This window comes from Trichosurus vulpecula, chromosome 1 (assembly GCF_011100635.1).
Source record: "Trichosurus vulpecula isolate mTriVul1 chromosome 1, mTriVul1.pri, whole genome shotgun sequence".
NCBI lineage: Eukaryota > Metazoa > Chordata > Mammalia > Diprotodontia > Phalangeridae > Trichosurus > Trichosurus vulpecula.
Window position 1 is genome coordinate 466,747,457 of NC_050573.1, and position 17,934 is coordinate 466,765,390.

Here is a 17,934-nt window from a genome sequence, read left to right on the forward strand (position 1 = left end):
TTATAAAGGCAGTTTTGGAACACAAGATACTTGAAGATTAGGCATTCCTTCATAATTCAAGTTCATTGTTCCTCTAAGTAAAATATGTGTCTCCATGTAGTTATTCTCTCACGAATTATACTTTAAAGGCAAAAGGACATTTTTGATAATGCACAGCTTAAACTTTTCATTAAACTACCAAATTTAAATTCTACCTTTTTGTGCACTCTGACATTTTTGTCTGGCATTTTCATTAATTTTGCGACATACATAAATGTAGCTGAAATGTTAACTGATCAATACTTTGTCTCTCTCGTGTAGCACTAGAGCTCTGTTCCCCAAGGACCACACAGCAGAACAGAAATTAAATGTGTAAAATATCAAATGTTAATGTTAAACACAGCGGCACTTACTGTATAACGACGGAAAAGGCTAAAACAATTCCAAATGGACAGATGGTACCACAAATTATCTACAATCACATTTAAAGATTAAAGTTTGTCCTGTAAAATAATTCTTTGACGCACACTGAAGTGTGTCCTTTTACTGATAGCTCAGTTGTCCAATTATATTTCTGTGCTCATTACAGTGAGAGATGACAGTCCTGGAAAGAGAGAGACTATGTATTTTTTTTCCATGTTGCACCCACTGACATCCACAAGAACACAAATGTCTGGTCAAGAGCCTGATGAAAATTAGGCCCAATTTAGGAGATATTTCAACAGCTACGATAGGCTAGTCCAAAAGAAGAGCGCACGCTCTCTCTCTCTCCTGCACTGTATTACTTTGGTGGTATGATTTTTGATGATTAAGAACAATATTAACACGTTTTTTAAAAAAATCTCAAAATGGTACAAAAACCTGATCCACAGCCTGCAAAAAACAAGGAAATCCATGGCAAAGGGCTATGCTGTATTTTACTCATTGCATCCCACCCTGCCTAACCTGTAACACAGAGACTATTAGTTCACATTGATTATCCTCTACAGTACAGGTAGTGCCAAAGAAGCTGCAGTTTTCCTAATCTTACATTTCTTCATATTTTCACTTAATCCAATTGGGGCACATGACAGCATTTTTCCATTTTGTTTTCATTTGGAAAGGGAAAATTAAAAGTATATGGAAGTTGGATACATTTCTAAGGGAAACTCATTGATCTTTGGGCCCCAGACCAGTGACTATAATAGTATAAATGTGTTCTGAGAGGCAACAGCAATACTTTTGGAAAAGTGGCCCAAATGGAATCAGCACTATTATAATAGACTTACAATGCAACTAAAGGAAAAGATGGGAACAATGTGTCCTTTTAAAAATGGTATACTACTCATCGACTTCTTCTAATGGAAAGCAGCTTCTGTTCAGGGTCAAATACCTTTTTGCTTTTTTTTTAAGGCCCTGGTTACAAAGGTTTAAAAATTTTCATTTTTACTTATTCACATTACTTACTAATAACAAGATTATTTTTTAAATGACCTGGAAGGGCTAGTTTCTTTTGCTGAATCGTTACAGAATTTATAACATAAAACAATTCTTTTAAGAAGGAAAAAAAACCCGATTCCTGAGTCCAACAACAGCTTGTGTTGTCAGATTTCAACCTGATGGTCTTAAAAATATCTGATTGACAGGCCATTGAAAACATCTTTTTGAATGGAAACACCAAGTTATAAGTTATGATGTATTAATTGTTTGATAATAAACTGTAGGCTTATCATCAAACAATATCTCTAGATGGACATCAATATCTATTTTTGTGGAAATCTTTTCTTTCTAAAATGTAAGATACATTCTGCCACCTTCTAAAAACAGATGATATTGAACATAATTTAATCTTTCTTAATTACTCAAAATCATCATTGTGATCAGTCTGTTTTTTATTTTTGTTTTTTTTCTGTTCCCTGCCTCACTGCCAGCTTTCAATTTTCCCATTGTCATCATGATGACCTCACTCGATCTTCCTCTTATTCGTTGCCTTGGAATCTGCTCTTCTCTGGGAAGCCAGATGACCAAATAAATGTCTTAAGAGCTCATGATAAATAAGATTCAATAAATTACTGGATGAATAAGGGTCTAAATTCTTGACTTTAGAGGAGGGTCTTTGTGATAGTTATTTGGGCATTAAGATACAAATTTTCATAAGATCCTAGATTTTGATTTGGAAGGGGCCTCAGTGATAATCTAGTCCCACCCTCTCTCATTTCATAGAAGAGGAACTGAGGATTTGAAAATGTAAGTGACTTGCCCAAGGCCACAAAAGCAGTAAGTAGTACAGGCAAGATTTGAATCCAAATATTTTGATCCCAAATTCAGCAACCTTTCCACCATACCCTGGTAATTTTATTTTCCCCTTCTTCAGGATATGGGGCTACATTCTAAAGTTTGGGCTTGCATGGAAAAGACTCAGAAATGGGTTCTTGTTATGCTTATTAAAAAAAGTGAGATCTGATTATCTTCCAATGAGATCAGTTAAGAAACAACACCTTAAGGGTGTCTTCACAGTCTCCTGGGAGTCCCTTACATGGTTCTGCATTCAGGGTCTTAATGAGAATTTAGAAATCTGGCTGCTATTTTGAACTCACATTATCTGAGAGAACTCTGGGAGCCAGTTGCATAGCTTATGTATGAAGCAATATAATGCTCACTTGAGAAATCAGAGTATTCAGAATTACCTAATTTATTGCTAAACAAATGGCTTAGTCGTAGTTGTTTATGTTTTCCTAGTTCATAAGCAGTCTGTGGTTCTCTCTCCCAAGGAGTGAATCAAAGATGGAAGTCATAATTTTGTAGCCTGATTTTTGCTCATGTGTTACAGGTCTCCAGGAGAACCATGGGTGATGATGGCAAGTAATAAACAAAAAGAAGCTCATTCTCCATTTCTCAAATTACCACCCACCCCACCTAGCAAAGAGGCAAACCAGCTAGGATTTCATCTCCTCCAACTCTCACCAACTTGGCTAGTGCAATGCTACTATGGAAAAGCCTCTGCAGAAAGTAACAACACCATGCTTGTTTGTTAGATTAAACTATTTTAGCTCCCACAGAATCTGCTATGTTAAAACTTCATGGTGACAGCAGTAGCTTTCCTTATGGCGGCAGAAATATGTCAATGGGAAACAGGCAAACTCACTTTCTGGTAACTTGCAACACAAAGAGAGATACCCTTTGTTCCAAGGGCATAGACATTAATGAAAGTTCTATTCAAAGACTGGGGAACAGATTACAAAGTACTAAAAAGATGTGCTCACGTTAATTTGAATGGCAATACTAAAATGTGCATTTGTTACTACAATTAGAGAAATTTTTGAAGACAACTCTAATCACACCATAGTCTACCAAATCAAGGACTCAAGAACATAGATGAACTTTCATTTATATCATCACCAACATGAAAATGTAATTTAGGGATTTTAAAAAGGAGCGATACATTTAAACTTCAAAATCTGCCTGGCTCACAAATCGTGAATAAACACAAAGAACATTCCTCCCAAGTCCCACTTGAGGCAGGGGGCAGGCATCCTGGATAAGGGATTCTCTGGCTCTCTGACAGTTTTCATCAGCTCTTTTTAAGTAATTGAAGTAAAAAACCGCTATAGGATGGACACTTTTAGGGGAGCCATTCTGATCTATTACATTCTCCCTTGCTGTTTTAAAAAAATAACAACCTGACACCTCAGAAATAATAACATTTCTCTTAAATAGGTCACATCAATTTCCCATTGATTCACATTTTTTCAAATCATAAAAATAGCATTCCCAGTGGTATTATACTCTTTTTAAAAGGCAAATAATAGAAAGAAATAAAATCAAAGCATAGATTGTCAGGTTTATTAAAAATCTTAGTACCAAGGGCTTCTCTTAGCTATGCTATAGCAAACTGGAACTAGGCAATATGGATAGTTTATCTTTCTTTTTTTTTACTTTGTCACCGAGATAATGAAAAGTTGCTAAGATGTCTTATTTCTGGATTTTTGAGTTGGGGGGCAGGAGGGATAAGCATTTTTGGGCTCAGATATTACACAATCCATCAGGTTCTGGCCCAGAGCAAATCTCCCAGCTAAGTCTTAGAGATAGGCATTTTAAAATGGCAACACTGACATGACTGTAAGTATGGTCACAGGACCATGTAGCTATTATAGCTGAATTCAGTGAATAACCACGGAAAGCAGTCCAGGGTGATCATACCACGAAAGCAGCGAGACTCCTTGGGGGTGAATCCCAATCGAAGCAACTGTTAATGTAGTAGGCAGCATTTACCAGCACCATGACACAGCGCTTCATCCGGATAAAGTTTCTGAGTAGCAGCTGTGAAGAAGATGGAAACAGTGTCAGAATTAACCAGGCTTCAACCTAATCTTGCAGCTCATTTTGCTTAAATATATGAATGGGATGAGTGAGTCAACTTACAAGGCCATGTCAAGTGGTATAGCTTACATGGCAAAAGAAAAGATGCAAAAAGCAAGTTTTTTTTGAAATTGTTACACAGAATTCTAACAATAATCAAATATTCTTAAAATTCTTATTTGAATGTTAGAAGATGAAAAGGGTCAAATCATCTTCCAGAAGTGAAATTCTCTACTAAAGTACTATTTGTTATAAAAAAGTAGAAACACATATTTAAAAATATGAAATAAGTTCTAAGATTTCTATGTAATCATTAAGAGATTGCACAGTGAAATGTACTTTTTTGAGGTTTCTCTTTGAGGACCTAATGCAATAATTTGCAGATTATAACTCCAACATACCTACCTACCATTTTGCACCTCTAGATTTGAATGGTTTTTTCTCTTTATTTCTCCATATATCCTCTGATTTACCATTCTGGTCATTACAAACCTAACCAGTATAAATTATAAGGTGATTTTCTCAGTATGAGTTGAAAAATTAGGGTAAGAGATATTCTTGTCTAAAGGAACATCTTCTCCCCCAAACCATTACGTAGGGAAGTGAATCATCTTCTTTCAGTTTGATTTTAATACTGTCATAAAATACAATCGTGAGAAGTACGGCTTGCTGAATCATTGGCAATATTTATAATGACAGAGCCACATCAATCATTCAGTTTAGCTCTGCAGGTTAATTATTTAAGTGCCTTTTTTGCTAAATTAAAGTATATTCTAATGTCAATCTGATAGGTTAAGACTAGAAGTAGCTAGGTAAAATTTACTGTGATCAACCTTTACAAACAGATCCGTGTGTGTGTGTGTGTGTGTGTGTGTGTGTGTGTGTGTGTGTGTGTGTGTGTGTGTGTGTTTATTTCAGTTTGTGAATTAACAGGTTTTAAGAAGGGGCTCATTTTCTAGATTAAATAGAACATTTAGGGCTATTTTTTTTTGCCTGTCCCTACTGATAGACCCTCTAAGAACTGGTTTTGCTATAACTGTGGAGAAATGCAGCATGTAAGTTCTAAAATGAAATGACACTGCATTTATAATTAATCCATTATTTTTAAGCTTCAAATCCTATCAGAGTATGGGAGTTTATTATCACTCAAACTGACTGGATTCCTGGCACCCAAAAGGTTTGAAAATGTTGAAAAGCATAGAAACATTTTTTTTAAATTATCATTATAACAAAACAAAAAAATAGACCTAGCAAAATTTTACAGCAAACTAAAAAGAATTCATTTGGAAGCAAACATTTTTCAAATGGGATGTAATTGCACTTTTTTCTTCATCTTAATTTAGTAAAATAAGTAATTTAAAATGACAAGCATTTTCTTCATCTGATGAAAAATCATATTTATTGTAGTTAGTGGCCTTAGCTGAAGATTCTAATGCATTTGCTTTTAAAGTGACATCACAGTTAAAACCTGATTAACCGGAAGATGACAACCTTCTTGCTCATTAAAAGATGGAGTCGTCACTCATCAGGTTTAAAAAGAAAAAAACTTTTACTAGGTGCAATTTACATACACCTGCATTGCACCTGTGGATGGATTGTACATACATATGAACTCAATATGGGATATGTTCATTTACATATTTCATGGAAACCAAAAAATGCGTTTTATGTGAAAATAATCGTTTTCCCCCCTACAACATCTGAACACATATCAGGATCTATATTACCTCTCCCCCATTTCCACCTCCCACTGGTTTTCCCTTGGATTTTTCTAAAGGACCATCAACATTTTCATATAAGTAGATGATCTAAATATATTTTTCCCCAATTCCAAAGTTTATTTGAAATAGTTATGTAAAGGTTTTTCTGATTAGATCAGGTTTCCCCAGAGGGTTTAATCTTTTTATTTGTTTATCTATTTGTTTTGTTTTTTACCTGTTTAGAGAGTCTGTTTTCCTCTTCAATGTACTTCTGCTCTTTGGGAATTAATGTTCGGATGCTGGCTTTCACCTATATATCAAAATATGTGTCTATGTTATGGATTTCTCTGTTACTAATGTTTACTTGTTACACATAGTTCCATTTGCCATAATTCCCCAAATTCCAAAGTCCTGGCTGCCATGCTCATAAAATATAAATGTCTAAAAGTTCCCCATGCATGAGCTTCAATCTCTTACATAAGCAGCATCAGGGGCTGTTGCTGCTGTAGCAGCAAAGGCAGCAGCAGCAGCAGCAGCAGCAGCAGCAGCGGCGGCGGCGGTGGCAGCAGCAGCACCCAGAGCGGCTGCATAGTAATAGTGGGTGTGCCATGCAGAGGCAGAGAAGTATTCTCCAGTATACATCAAGGTTTAGAGAAAATGAAGAATGACAGAAATTCTCTACAAATCAGGAACAAAAGCTTTCATGAAACTGAACTCTTTAGCAGTACAAAAAAGCCAAAGTTAAGACTTACAGCATTAAAAATCACATCTATTTCAAGATAGATGACCCCCTTTGTTGGCCCTGTCAGCTGCTTGTTTTTCAAGACGTAGGCTTTCTGTTCACCATTTTGAATCTGCGGGAAAAGGACATGACAGCCGTCTGTCTCGAGGTCTCCACTGAATACACTCCCTCGGTGACCTTTGACCCCCAGCTGCTGAAACTGACAGAGAACCCAAAACAACTGTGGCAATTCTGACAAGTACCTGTTCATTACCAGGATCAAGTCTGTCAGGAAAAATTAACTATCATGGGATTCAACATGGCCGTGAACTGAGTATGTTAAAATTTTTAGTGTTCTTATTACAGACCTTGGTTGAGAAATGACAGACACAGGGCTGAGGTTTTTTTTTTTTTTCCTTGAGCAAAAGCAATCACAGAGCAGGGTGTCAGGTAGATGAGACTTACAGTCAGCAACGGTATTGCAACTTTGCCCAGGAAGTCAGCACTTCGGTCTCGGTCTTCATCGTAAACCGTCACTTCAAGGACTGAGTGGATATCTTTAATATTGCTATATTGAAAATAAACATATGCAGGAAAAAATGCCTTCGTTAGTGGTTAACAAGGACAAAAAGGGGTTCTGAAAAGTCAGCTGTCCCCCACTGGTTTTATATGTCTCTGTGTATACAGAGGAAGAGGGAGAGGAGACACAGTGTAAATCAGAATCTCCCATAATGCATCTGAATAGACTGCAATTTGTGAGTCTCTTTCGCCATCTTTAAGAATCCAACACAGAAATATTTTCTCAAGTTATCAACCTGATCTATGATCAGAGTAAGTTATTTTTTAAAAAATCATCATTAAATGACACAGATACACAGGAAAGATCAATTCTCTCCACTGCTTCCTCTATGTCCTATTTCTTCCTCTGCCTGTATTCCTCCTTCCTACACTCAACTTTTGGGGCACAAACTCCACTAAGTTTGCTAGCTTCTAAAATGAATTTGCTTGTAAAACAAATATAATGCCTGTAAATTTTACAGTATACTTAAATGACAAAATGATTGCTCTTAATACTAGAGATTCCTTTGCGGCTAAACATCTTTTTCAAACTGGAAACTTAAATTCAATATAAAACAGGAAACGCTTCCTGCAAAAGCAGGAAGCAAAAAAATAGAGTCTGTACAGCTATGATACTGTCCTGGGATTTAGAAACTAAGTACTGTTCCATTATGCTCTGCAGATGACATATGTTGTAAGAGACTGTGTGAGCTCCTCATATTTTTGTTTTTGGAAAAATAAAACCAAATTGTTGACAGCACTTATTCTTTGATCAAACTGCTTACCAAGAAAACATGAATTAAGGGAAAACAAAAATGAATATATTCATTAGAGAAAAATCACAACCACATGCGAGAAGAGGCTTTATCAGGGCACAATCAATTAATGGATCTGATAATAATCAAACCAATTCATACAATTATGCATGCCAGAGACAAACGCTCTCCACAACCATCTTAAAAGTGCTGTTTTCCAGGCTAGCCTTTGGTCTCATAAAAATGTGGAATTCCTTAAAGACAATCATTCAGCTAGCTGAAGCTTTAGTTATGAGTTCTGAGGAGATACAAGAAAACGGATTAATGAAGAATTTGGCATGTTTCTTCATCGACACAGACTGAAACCATGACAAAAACCTCATGAACAGGACAACTGTTGAGGGAGTTTTCTTTTGTTTAAGACTTCATTAGTCAGGCCCCAATAAGAAAAGAGTAGAGCTGTAAGATGCTACAGAATATCCAAAGTATTCTGGGTTTGATTCTAAAAATTTTAAAGCTCTAAAACAATAGGGAAATTAACTTAAAGGATATTTGGGGACCAAGGACTTAATATACCAAGAATACTTAATATTCTTATTATGCTAAGAAGAAACACGCTAAAAACAGAGCTGGACTCTGGGTTGGGTTGTTTGCTGATTAGAACAAATAGAGCTTTGTTTGCCTTGGTGTCAACGCAACTGGAGGGAATTTCAATAGCAGGGATAAAAGAAAGTAGCAATTCGTTTAAGGGGTGGGAATCACTCAGTTGATTTTTATTTTAAAAAATCTTCTGCTAACACCAACATGCGGTGAAAACCTCTGTCCTATTTCCATATGAGGAAGGAACAGACTTCATACTGGTTATTGTCTTTGGAAGTTGAGTTAGCAAAACGGAAGACCCAATGAAAAAAGACTTTTAGGGAAAATGCCACTTTTTAAACCATATTTCCCCAAATATTCTCAATTATTTAAAAGAGTAGGAAAACTTACAACGTAAAGACTTTGTTCCATTCAGGATTGAGATTTTTGTAGACTGTGTGGGTCAGTAATCTATCATTGTTCAGTTCTACCACGCAAAACGGGTCACTTTTACCTGCAAGGAGAGATTGGGATTTCAGATGAAAAGCATTAGTGTAAGACTGACCTCAGTTGACATAATGAAGATCTATAGTTACTGCTTCTCTCCCATGAAAAGAGTTTTTAAGGAACAAAAAGTCAACGCTACTTTTATTTTGTTGTTCAGATATCACTGGATGACCAGAACAATCATTCTGATTTCTTGGAAATTTAGAAACTGAGCAGTAATGGAGAACAAATTAGCCTTTTAATTTAGATTTTTTTTTACAAAATAATAACACATATACCAATATAGAGGGAAAAGGAGATTCTTTGTCCACTGCTAAATCTCTATTTATTATTTCTATCATGACCATTTGAAAAGTATTTTACTCTCATGTATAAAGTTTTAAATTCGTTTGATCAATTAGTAATGAAGTGGGAATTCCTAAACAAATTTATTAGGAGAAAACTGCAGTGCTACATGCTGATTTTATATATATATATATATATATATATATATATATATATACACACACATGTGTATATATGTGTGTATATATATGTATGTACACACACATATGTATATATAGGGAGGAAGGGAGAGAGGGAGGGAGGAAGGAGGGAGGGAAGTAGGGAGGGAGCTAAGGAGAGAGACAGAGAGAGAGAGAGAGAGACAGAGAGAGAGAGAGAGAGAGAGAGAGAGAGAGAGAGAGACTTGTCTAAGGATTGTTTTAACTCTGTTCTCTTATTGTACTAGTTATGCTACAGGATAGTAAACCAGGCCCTGCAAAGGAGAGAAATCCTCCCACATGAACTGAAGCATGGACAGACAACTCATCTGCATGTTAAAGAGCAACAAATTTGTCTGTCTACCCAGGTCAAAGGGTTTGAAAGTTCTGGCCTGCCTATAGTGACTCTGCCAGACTGGAATCTAGCTCACTCAGCAATTCTGTTCCATGATGTCTTCAATATTTTTGTAATGTAATGTCATGTATTGTAAGAACCCACAAATTCAAAGACTCCATGGGGCAGCATTAATGATATTAGTACGGCATGTAATTTGTTTGATACCTTATACAAATGACAATGAAATCAATATTTAGACAAAGCTGTGCAGAGGTCATATCTTCTAAACTACAATATTGATTTAGACTACATAAGAGGTTAATGTGCATATTATTAACTTTAATGATAAAGAATAATTGTTTTAAATGCATTGTGAATTGCAGTCACAGTAGTTTACATTTCTGTGAAAGCTTAAATATCATCAAAGCTTTTCAATTAAATTTTAATAGGAATGAATTCATTATTACTGAAGGAAAAGCAATGCATGACAGTGCAAAGCTATATTTACCTTCCATGGGACAATTCTTCAAAGAAGCTGTATAAACTTATACCCCACTTTCATTTATTTTCTCATTTTGATATATAGAAAGGATGTTTGCTAATTCAGTGGTCTCCATATACTCTAAGAAAAGTGATTTATTAAGGATTATGCTTTGTGTCTTTAAGGCCTACTTTCCCATTTCTGCAATCTTTTATGAGAATAATTTACACGTGCATACCAAGGGCATCTTTGATGAAGAAATGAGAAGGGAATAAGTAGGATTTTGCAAATGATATTCTACAGCAAATAAAATCTTTACAGTTGCACAATTGACTGAAAAGTATATACAATAAAAAAGTCCCGCTGTGTTTATTGTTTATTGACTATAAGAAAACATTTGGTTTGGCAAAACAAAACACATTTTAAAAGCTTGTTCTACTAACAAGGTATCTCTAGTGTGTATATCAAAATCATACAAGTTTTTCTGAAAGAGGTAACTACAGAAATATATGTGTTAATAACAAGGGAGGCACAAAACAGCAGCAGTGGAAAGAATGCTTGTTGGTCTGAAGTCAGAAGATTTGGGTTCAAATCATAGCTTTGCCACTCAGAAGTTAAAGACCTGACTAGGGTCACCTAGATCACCATAAGGGACCCTAGGCAGGTCATTAATTTCTCTGAGTCTCAGTTTCCTCATCTATAAAATGAGGAAGTTGAACTGAGTGACCTTGAAGACTTGTTCTTGGGTTAAGTTGACTTAGCCCTTTAATATTAGACCCCTCCCCACTCCCAACCTTCTCCGTGAAACAAAGGCCCATGTTTTTGTTTTTGCTCTTTCAAAAAAAATCATTTTCCTTCTAGTAAGGGCAAATGTCTCCAAACACTGCAAGTAGTAGGCACTATGGCAAAGGACAATGAAGAGAGACACGTGATGGGCACGAGTAGATTGCAGCATATCACCAGAGAAAATTTGCTCTGGAGAAGTAGCATAAAGGATGTCATCAGAGAAACTAGAAATTGAGGTGGGCCTGTTGTGCCTCCGTGTAGTATAATATATGTGTTATACAATGGGAGATGATGTTAAAAAAAAGGTAATGCTGCACTCATCAAATAAAGATTAACCTGGTAATGGCTCATGCTACCTATTTAAATTATTTCCCATGAAATTCAGGTGCCCAGATTGTGAAAACAAAGCCTGAAGCTCAAAGCTTAGATATTTAACTCCAACCTCCTTTCCAGCTTAACTGTGCAGTATTCTCCCTCATGTGTCCTATATTCCAAGAACGCTGGACAATGTACTTAGGACTCCCAAAACCTGTCTCCAGTTGGCCCGTTTTCTTGCCTTTGCTCACACCAGTCTTTATTCCTGGAATGCAGCCACCCCCTCCCATATCTGGAATTGAAAGCCCATCCATCCTTCAAGGTCTAGCTCCCATGCCATGTATTCCATGAAGCTTTTCTTGATTTCTACCTCATTTGTTTAGCAGGAAATGATCTCTTTCCTACTATGAACCCATGTAAACCCTATTCACCCATCTGTGAATGCATTTACCACATTCTGTTAGCTTTCCTCCCAAACAGTAAACTCCTTGAAGGTGGAGATCATCTTATCTATCTTTTTAGCTCTTCCAAGTCTTAGCAGAGTGTTTCTCTATTATACGATAGACATTTAAACTTTTGTTGAATGGGTGAATGCGTTTCTCAGGCCAGTTCCATTTCCCAAAGACTGAACATTCAGCAAATACTTAGGGAACATCTTCCCTGTGTTAAATGCAGAAGAAGAAATGCTGTTTAAAGGCAGTATTGTTTTTTCTCTTTCCTCCTTCCCTCTCTCCCTTCCTTCCTCCTTCCTTCCCTCCCTCCCTCCCTTCCTTCTTCCTTTCCTTCCATCCGTCCTTCTTTCCTTCACATGTCCAAGCTTCACATATCATAGGAACTTAGGAAACAATCGTTGAATTGGATATCTAAAGCCCTTCATTATCTAGCCCTCTTTTATCTTTTTAACTTCTCAACTTGTATTCTTTGATCCAGTGACACTGGCCTCCTGGCCATTTCGTGAACTAACACTTTTATCTCTAGGCTCTGGGAAGAACTACTCTACTCTCCCTTCTCTGCTCTATTCCTGACCTTGTCAGCTTCCTTTAAATCCCAACTGTAATACCATCTTTTACTGGAAGCCTTCCTCAAGTCATATTAATTCTAGTGCCTTCCCTCCCTTAATTATTTCCTTTTAATCCCGTATATTAGGCCAGTGAGGTGATACAGTAGACAGAGTACCAAGTCTGGGGTCAGGAAGACTCATATCCCTGAGTTCAAATCTGGCCTCAGACACTTACTTGCTGTGTGACCCTGGGCAAGTAAGTCACTTAAACCTCGTTTGCCTCAGTTTCCTTATCTGGAGCTGGAGAAGGAAATGGCGAACCATTCCAGTGTCTTTGCCAAGAAAACCCCAAATGGAGTCACAAAGAGTTAGACACTACTGAAAATGACTGAACAGCAACAACATCCTGTATATAGCTTACTTTGTACATATTTTTTGCATGTTCTCTCCTCCATTAGATTCAAACTCCTTGAAGGCAAGGACTGTCTTTTGCCTCTTTTTGTATCCCTAGAGCTTAGCACAGTGCCTCGCTCATAGTAGGTACTTAATAAATGTTCACTGATTGACTGATACATAGAGCCCTTTGGAATACACAAAAGAAGTGAAAAACCTAGGTCTTGCTCTCCAGTAATTTATCATCTACCTGTAGGGATTGAAATATGTACTTGACCTAGAACAACTGCTAACAACAGCATAAGAGACAAACTTCAAAGGCAAAGCTATTGTAGTGTCCCCACAGAGCTTTAAGTTTAAATGTCAAGTGTGGATCTATTTAGGAGAAAGGTATAACATGATCTTTGCCACTGACTTTCCTCTCTTCTGTATTTATTTACACTCAGAATAAGGACTTATCCCAATTACCAACTAATTCCTGAAGCTCGAGAACAAAATAATAAAGAGTGATGTATGCAGAAATAAAATCTACATGAGATCCTAAATGCAAAAGATTAATACTTTGTGTTGTGTTTTTTCAGTGCAAAGAATATTGGACTTGGCAGTTGAGGACATGGGTTCAAATCTCAGTTTTGCTACTTACTTCCTATATGACCTTAAGGAAGTCACTCCTCTGGGCCTCAGTTTGCTCATGTAGAAAATGAGGGAGTTGAACTAGATGGATGGCCTCTAAAATCATTTCTAGCACCAAATCTATGATTCTATGAATCTAGTTTTATTCGCAAGAATAGTATTTATTTCCTTAAATTGAGCTCTCCACTGCTCAATGGAACTTCCCAAAATTTACTGGTTTCATTAGTTACTCTGATTAGCTCACAGCACAAGAGCTAGGTTCTTTGTATTTTACTGTTGGGAAAAATATTTTTATATACCAAAGCTTTTCCATTTGTTGATGCTTTGCATGACAATAAAGTCATCCTACCCCACATAGATCAGGGAGAAGATAGATTGCACTTTTGTTCTGATGGAGGGGGGGGCAGTTTAGTTAATAACGCCTCAGCAATAGTCGTGGGACATTAATAAATCACTTAACAAATCACTCCTTCCAATAGTTATGAGAATATTAAACTGTTAAAAAACACACTCCCACGCAGCTGCTTAAGCACCATCTAGAACTACTGCCTATCCATTTTCCTTAGTCAATGACACAGGAATTCAACATTCCTGATGCATAAGAGGAATCCCAAAGAGAGTGCTTGTCATGTCATAAGCAGCCAATAGAAAACATTTTCCTTCCTACTAGTAAGCACCATCATTCTTGAAAGCTCAAAATGTGTTAGATATAGTAGGTAATAAAAAGAAGTTCCTTTTCCCGCCTAAGTGTTTACATTCAAAAGACAAAAGTAATAGGAAGAATACAAATCATTCTGAACCACCTTTCCACAGTGCTTCTTGATGCACGCTCATTTTTCCTAATCTAAAATCTCTAATTTTCCCTTGAATTAGTAATATGGAACAATAGAAAAAGCTTGAAAAACTTGAAATCAAAAGGCCTGCGTTTTAATCTTGGCTCCAATACTCTGATAGTTTTTTGAAAACCTCTCTGGGTCTCAGTTTCCTCATCTGTAAAATTGGGATAATAATGCTTGTACTACCTACTTCACAAGGTTCTTGCCAAGAAAGCATTTTATAAACTACAAAGCATTGTGAAATTAGGTTATTTTATTATTATTGTTTATAGCAGTAGTGTCAACTCAGATAGAAACTGGGGCTCATAAACAGTTACATAAAGATCCTTGTGAATTCCATATTGACTTAGAAAAGCATATATTGACATTATCTACTTTTTGTTGTGTTTCTATTTGTTTTGTTAAATATTTCCAAGTTACATTTTAATCTGGTTCGGTTGCACCCAGGAGTGCTGTGAACCACAACAAGCCACATGTCTGGCACCTCTTGTTTATAGCTTCCTTAATGACAGGCATTGTAGTATAGAGGATAGGACCTGAGTTCATGTCTCACCTCTGACAATATGGGCAGTATGACTTAGGGTAAATAATTTAACATCACAGTGCTCCAAGCAATTCAACAGTCAGTCAATAAACATTCACAAAACACCTGCAACACTGAGGCACTGTGCTAGATGCTAAGGATACAAAAAAGACAGACCCTCCCTTCAAGGAGCTCATAATCTAATGCAGGAAATCATACACAAACACAGATGCACAAACAATGCTACATACAGGATAAATAGAAAATAATTAAAATGAAATAAGAAAAATTTAAAGTCTTTAAGATGACAAATGGTGGGTAAGGTGTCACCCTGCATTTGCAGAGAGAATTTCCTTCTCCAGGAATGCCCTACCCTGATGAAATCCCAATCCCAATGCCTTTTCCTGAAGAACTCAATTCTGAACAGTGACATAAATCACTTAATCCTTAAACTTTAGACACTTATTATTCTTGTACAGTTACATTAATCCATAGCTTTAGGCAGTATTCTCACCAGTGTCTTTAGCTGTGACTGTGTAGGACCACTGAACCGAATACCTCACACGAAAGACTTTTGGTGAATGAATTTACATAACAGCAAAATGTTTTCATGTGCAAATGAATTTTTTTGAGGGGAGGTATACACATTCAATGAAAATGACCCTGGATTATATCGAAGTCTTGGGGATGGCCTGTGGTTCACTGGAATTTTGTACTCAGGAGAAGTATTTCATTTGTTTAGAAATACATTTTGTATGTATTGGCTTTCCTAGCATTTGCATTCTCACACTGTTCGGTCAGGTCAGCTCCAGCCACTAGCCAATCAGTTAGCAAGGTCAGGAGTCCAGATAAGAGTGAAAAAAAAGCAAAGGACAAGAAACAGGAAAATCCAAATTCCAACTGGATCAAAGCTAGTAGTGGCCTCCAAACTTCTTGAATTGTGCACCCCTATCAGTATAAACTTTTTGGGAACACACTCCTCCCCAAAATGTGTATTTTAAATAAATTATATAATTCACTACTGTACTAATCATTACATATACTATAAACCTTATAAAAATAGAAATTTTAAAAAGGGAAAAAATGAAATGATTCTTGCTCCTGGAGTCAATAGGGACCCACAGGAGTTTGTTGAGTAGGGAGTGACATGGTCTAACTTACACTTCTTGGGCAGCTGTTGGGAGAATGGGTTGGAGGCAGAAGAGAATTATAGGAAGACCAATTAGGAGGCTATTACAATAGTCCAAGAGAGAGATGATGAAGACCTGAACTAGAATGGTAGCCATGTCATAGAAACATATTGAAGAGCTGGAAATGACAACTTATCAGTAACATTGAACACAGAAGTGAAAGAAAGTGAAGAGTGGAATATGATACTGAGGTTACAAACATGGGCAACCAGAAGAATAGTGGTATTCTTGATAGTAATAGGACCATTTGGAAGAAAGCTGAGTTTTGGGGGAAAGGTCATATAGAGGGATGGAAGACACAGGCCACAACTCATCTGTGCTCATTTATCCTGTGCAACTCACTCTGGCCTACCCATAATGAAAAAGTATGCGTAGGAGTAGGGTGGTATCAAGGTTTTTACTCACCATCACAGCCCCAGCACACAAAGTCCACCCTGCAAGTGGTTCTTGCTACAGCCACAAGGTCATTTTGGGATGGGGATGAGGATCTTCCCATTGGTACCTACACAGATGTTGTTGTCTGTGTCTGGCTAAGAGGTTAGATTATAATTCTCGTTAGGGCCTGGCAAGGCTCAAGTTGGGGTGGGGTGGGGGAGAAGTAGGATCTTGCATAGCAGCAGGAGGGGCCAAGTCAAGGAAGTGTCAGGGGCCAGGAGAGAAAGGATAGGTGTGGTTAATGTTGTAGAAAAGCTCCAAGACTGACTATCATCAGAAGGATAAAGGTTGATCACATACCCCTGGGATCATGCCTTGCTTCCTCTTTGGAGACCCCTGAATTAGGGTCTTAGAGTTTTATTCAAAGTGTTTTTAAAAGGTTTCCAGGTTTGTATTATGTCAATCTCATATATTTGCTTAATAGAAAATGCGAGCCACTACTCCACAACGTAAGCTCAATTAGCTGGGGCACTTTCTTCTACAGTAACATTTATATATGGCTCTGATGGTTGTTATAACTGCAGCCTTTTTTAAATGTGATTTCCAGGAAAGTGCTTCATTCAAAGAGATATTTAGATATTTAAATACATGGCATTCAGTAAGCTAATTATCTATCTAGTATCCAGAGGAAACTCCCAGAATTCTTTAAAACTTTATTTATTCTTTTGGAAATGGGTTTTACTTTAGTACTATAAGCACCCATGATTTCCTCCATGTAGGTCAGGGTCCGTTGATGTCTTATTGAATTGTTGGAGTTGAAAAAAATTCCTCATTTCGTGGCCATTTCTCTGGCTTTTCCAAACTTATCTAGGCTGGTCCTTACATGACAAAAAATCAGCCTATAGTGAGGGGTAGCCTCTAAAAAGAAGACTTGTCATCTTGTAGGATTTGCTAGGGCCTGTATTCTTCTGGCAAAGTCTTTTGGACTCTAGGGTAGAGGTTTTGAAAAATTAAATGTCTTTGCAATAGGCATAGAGTTTGGACAGCAAGCTGTTAAGACCTAATCCTTCAAAGCTAACAGGAACATGTATCGTCATACTAAAGCTATCAATGGCGCATCTTGTTGTACTGTCTAGAAGTAGCATAGCATTGCCCTTTATAGAAAGAAAGTAACAAATACAGGAAAACCTTGCCTGATGTTATCCCAACAAACGTAATCTCACTAAGGCATTAGAGGCAGTGAGGTCGTGCGGTGGATAGAGTGCTGGGCATGGAGTCAGGAAGACCTGAGTTCAAATCTGAACTCAGACACTTAATAGCTGTGTGACCCTGGGCAAGTCACTTAACTTCTGTTTGCCTTAGTTTCCTCAACTGTAAAATGGGGATAACAGCATCTACCTCGAAGGATTGTTTATGAGGATCAATTAAACACGATAATATAAAATG

At 37.0% G+C, this 17,934-nt stretch overlaps 1 protein-coding gene across 1 annotated transcript in view; it reads right to left on the reverse strand.

Annotated features, from left to right (window-relative positions):
* MCTP1 (multiple C2 and transmembrane domain containing 1) overlaps positions 1–17,934 on the reverse strand; it is a 716,792-nt gene that overhangs the window by 204,623 nt on the left and 494,235 nt on the right. Inside the window, exons 14-18 of the mRNA XM_036740827.1 lie at positions 9,042–9,144; positions 7,204–7,306; positions 6,770–6,871; positions 6,253–6,327; positions 4,159–4,278 (exon numbers count right to left, since the gene is read on the reverse strand). Of these exons, the coding sequence (XP_036596722.1) occupies positions 4,159–4,278; positions 6,253–6,327; positions 6,770–6,871; positions 7,204–7,306; positions 9,042–9,144 (503 nt within the window). The remainder of the gene's footprint in view (positions 1–4,158; positions 4,279–6,252; positions 6,328–6,769; positions 6,872–7,203; positions 7,307–9,041; positions 9,145–17,934) is intronic.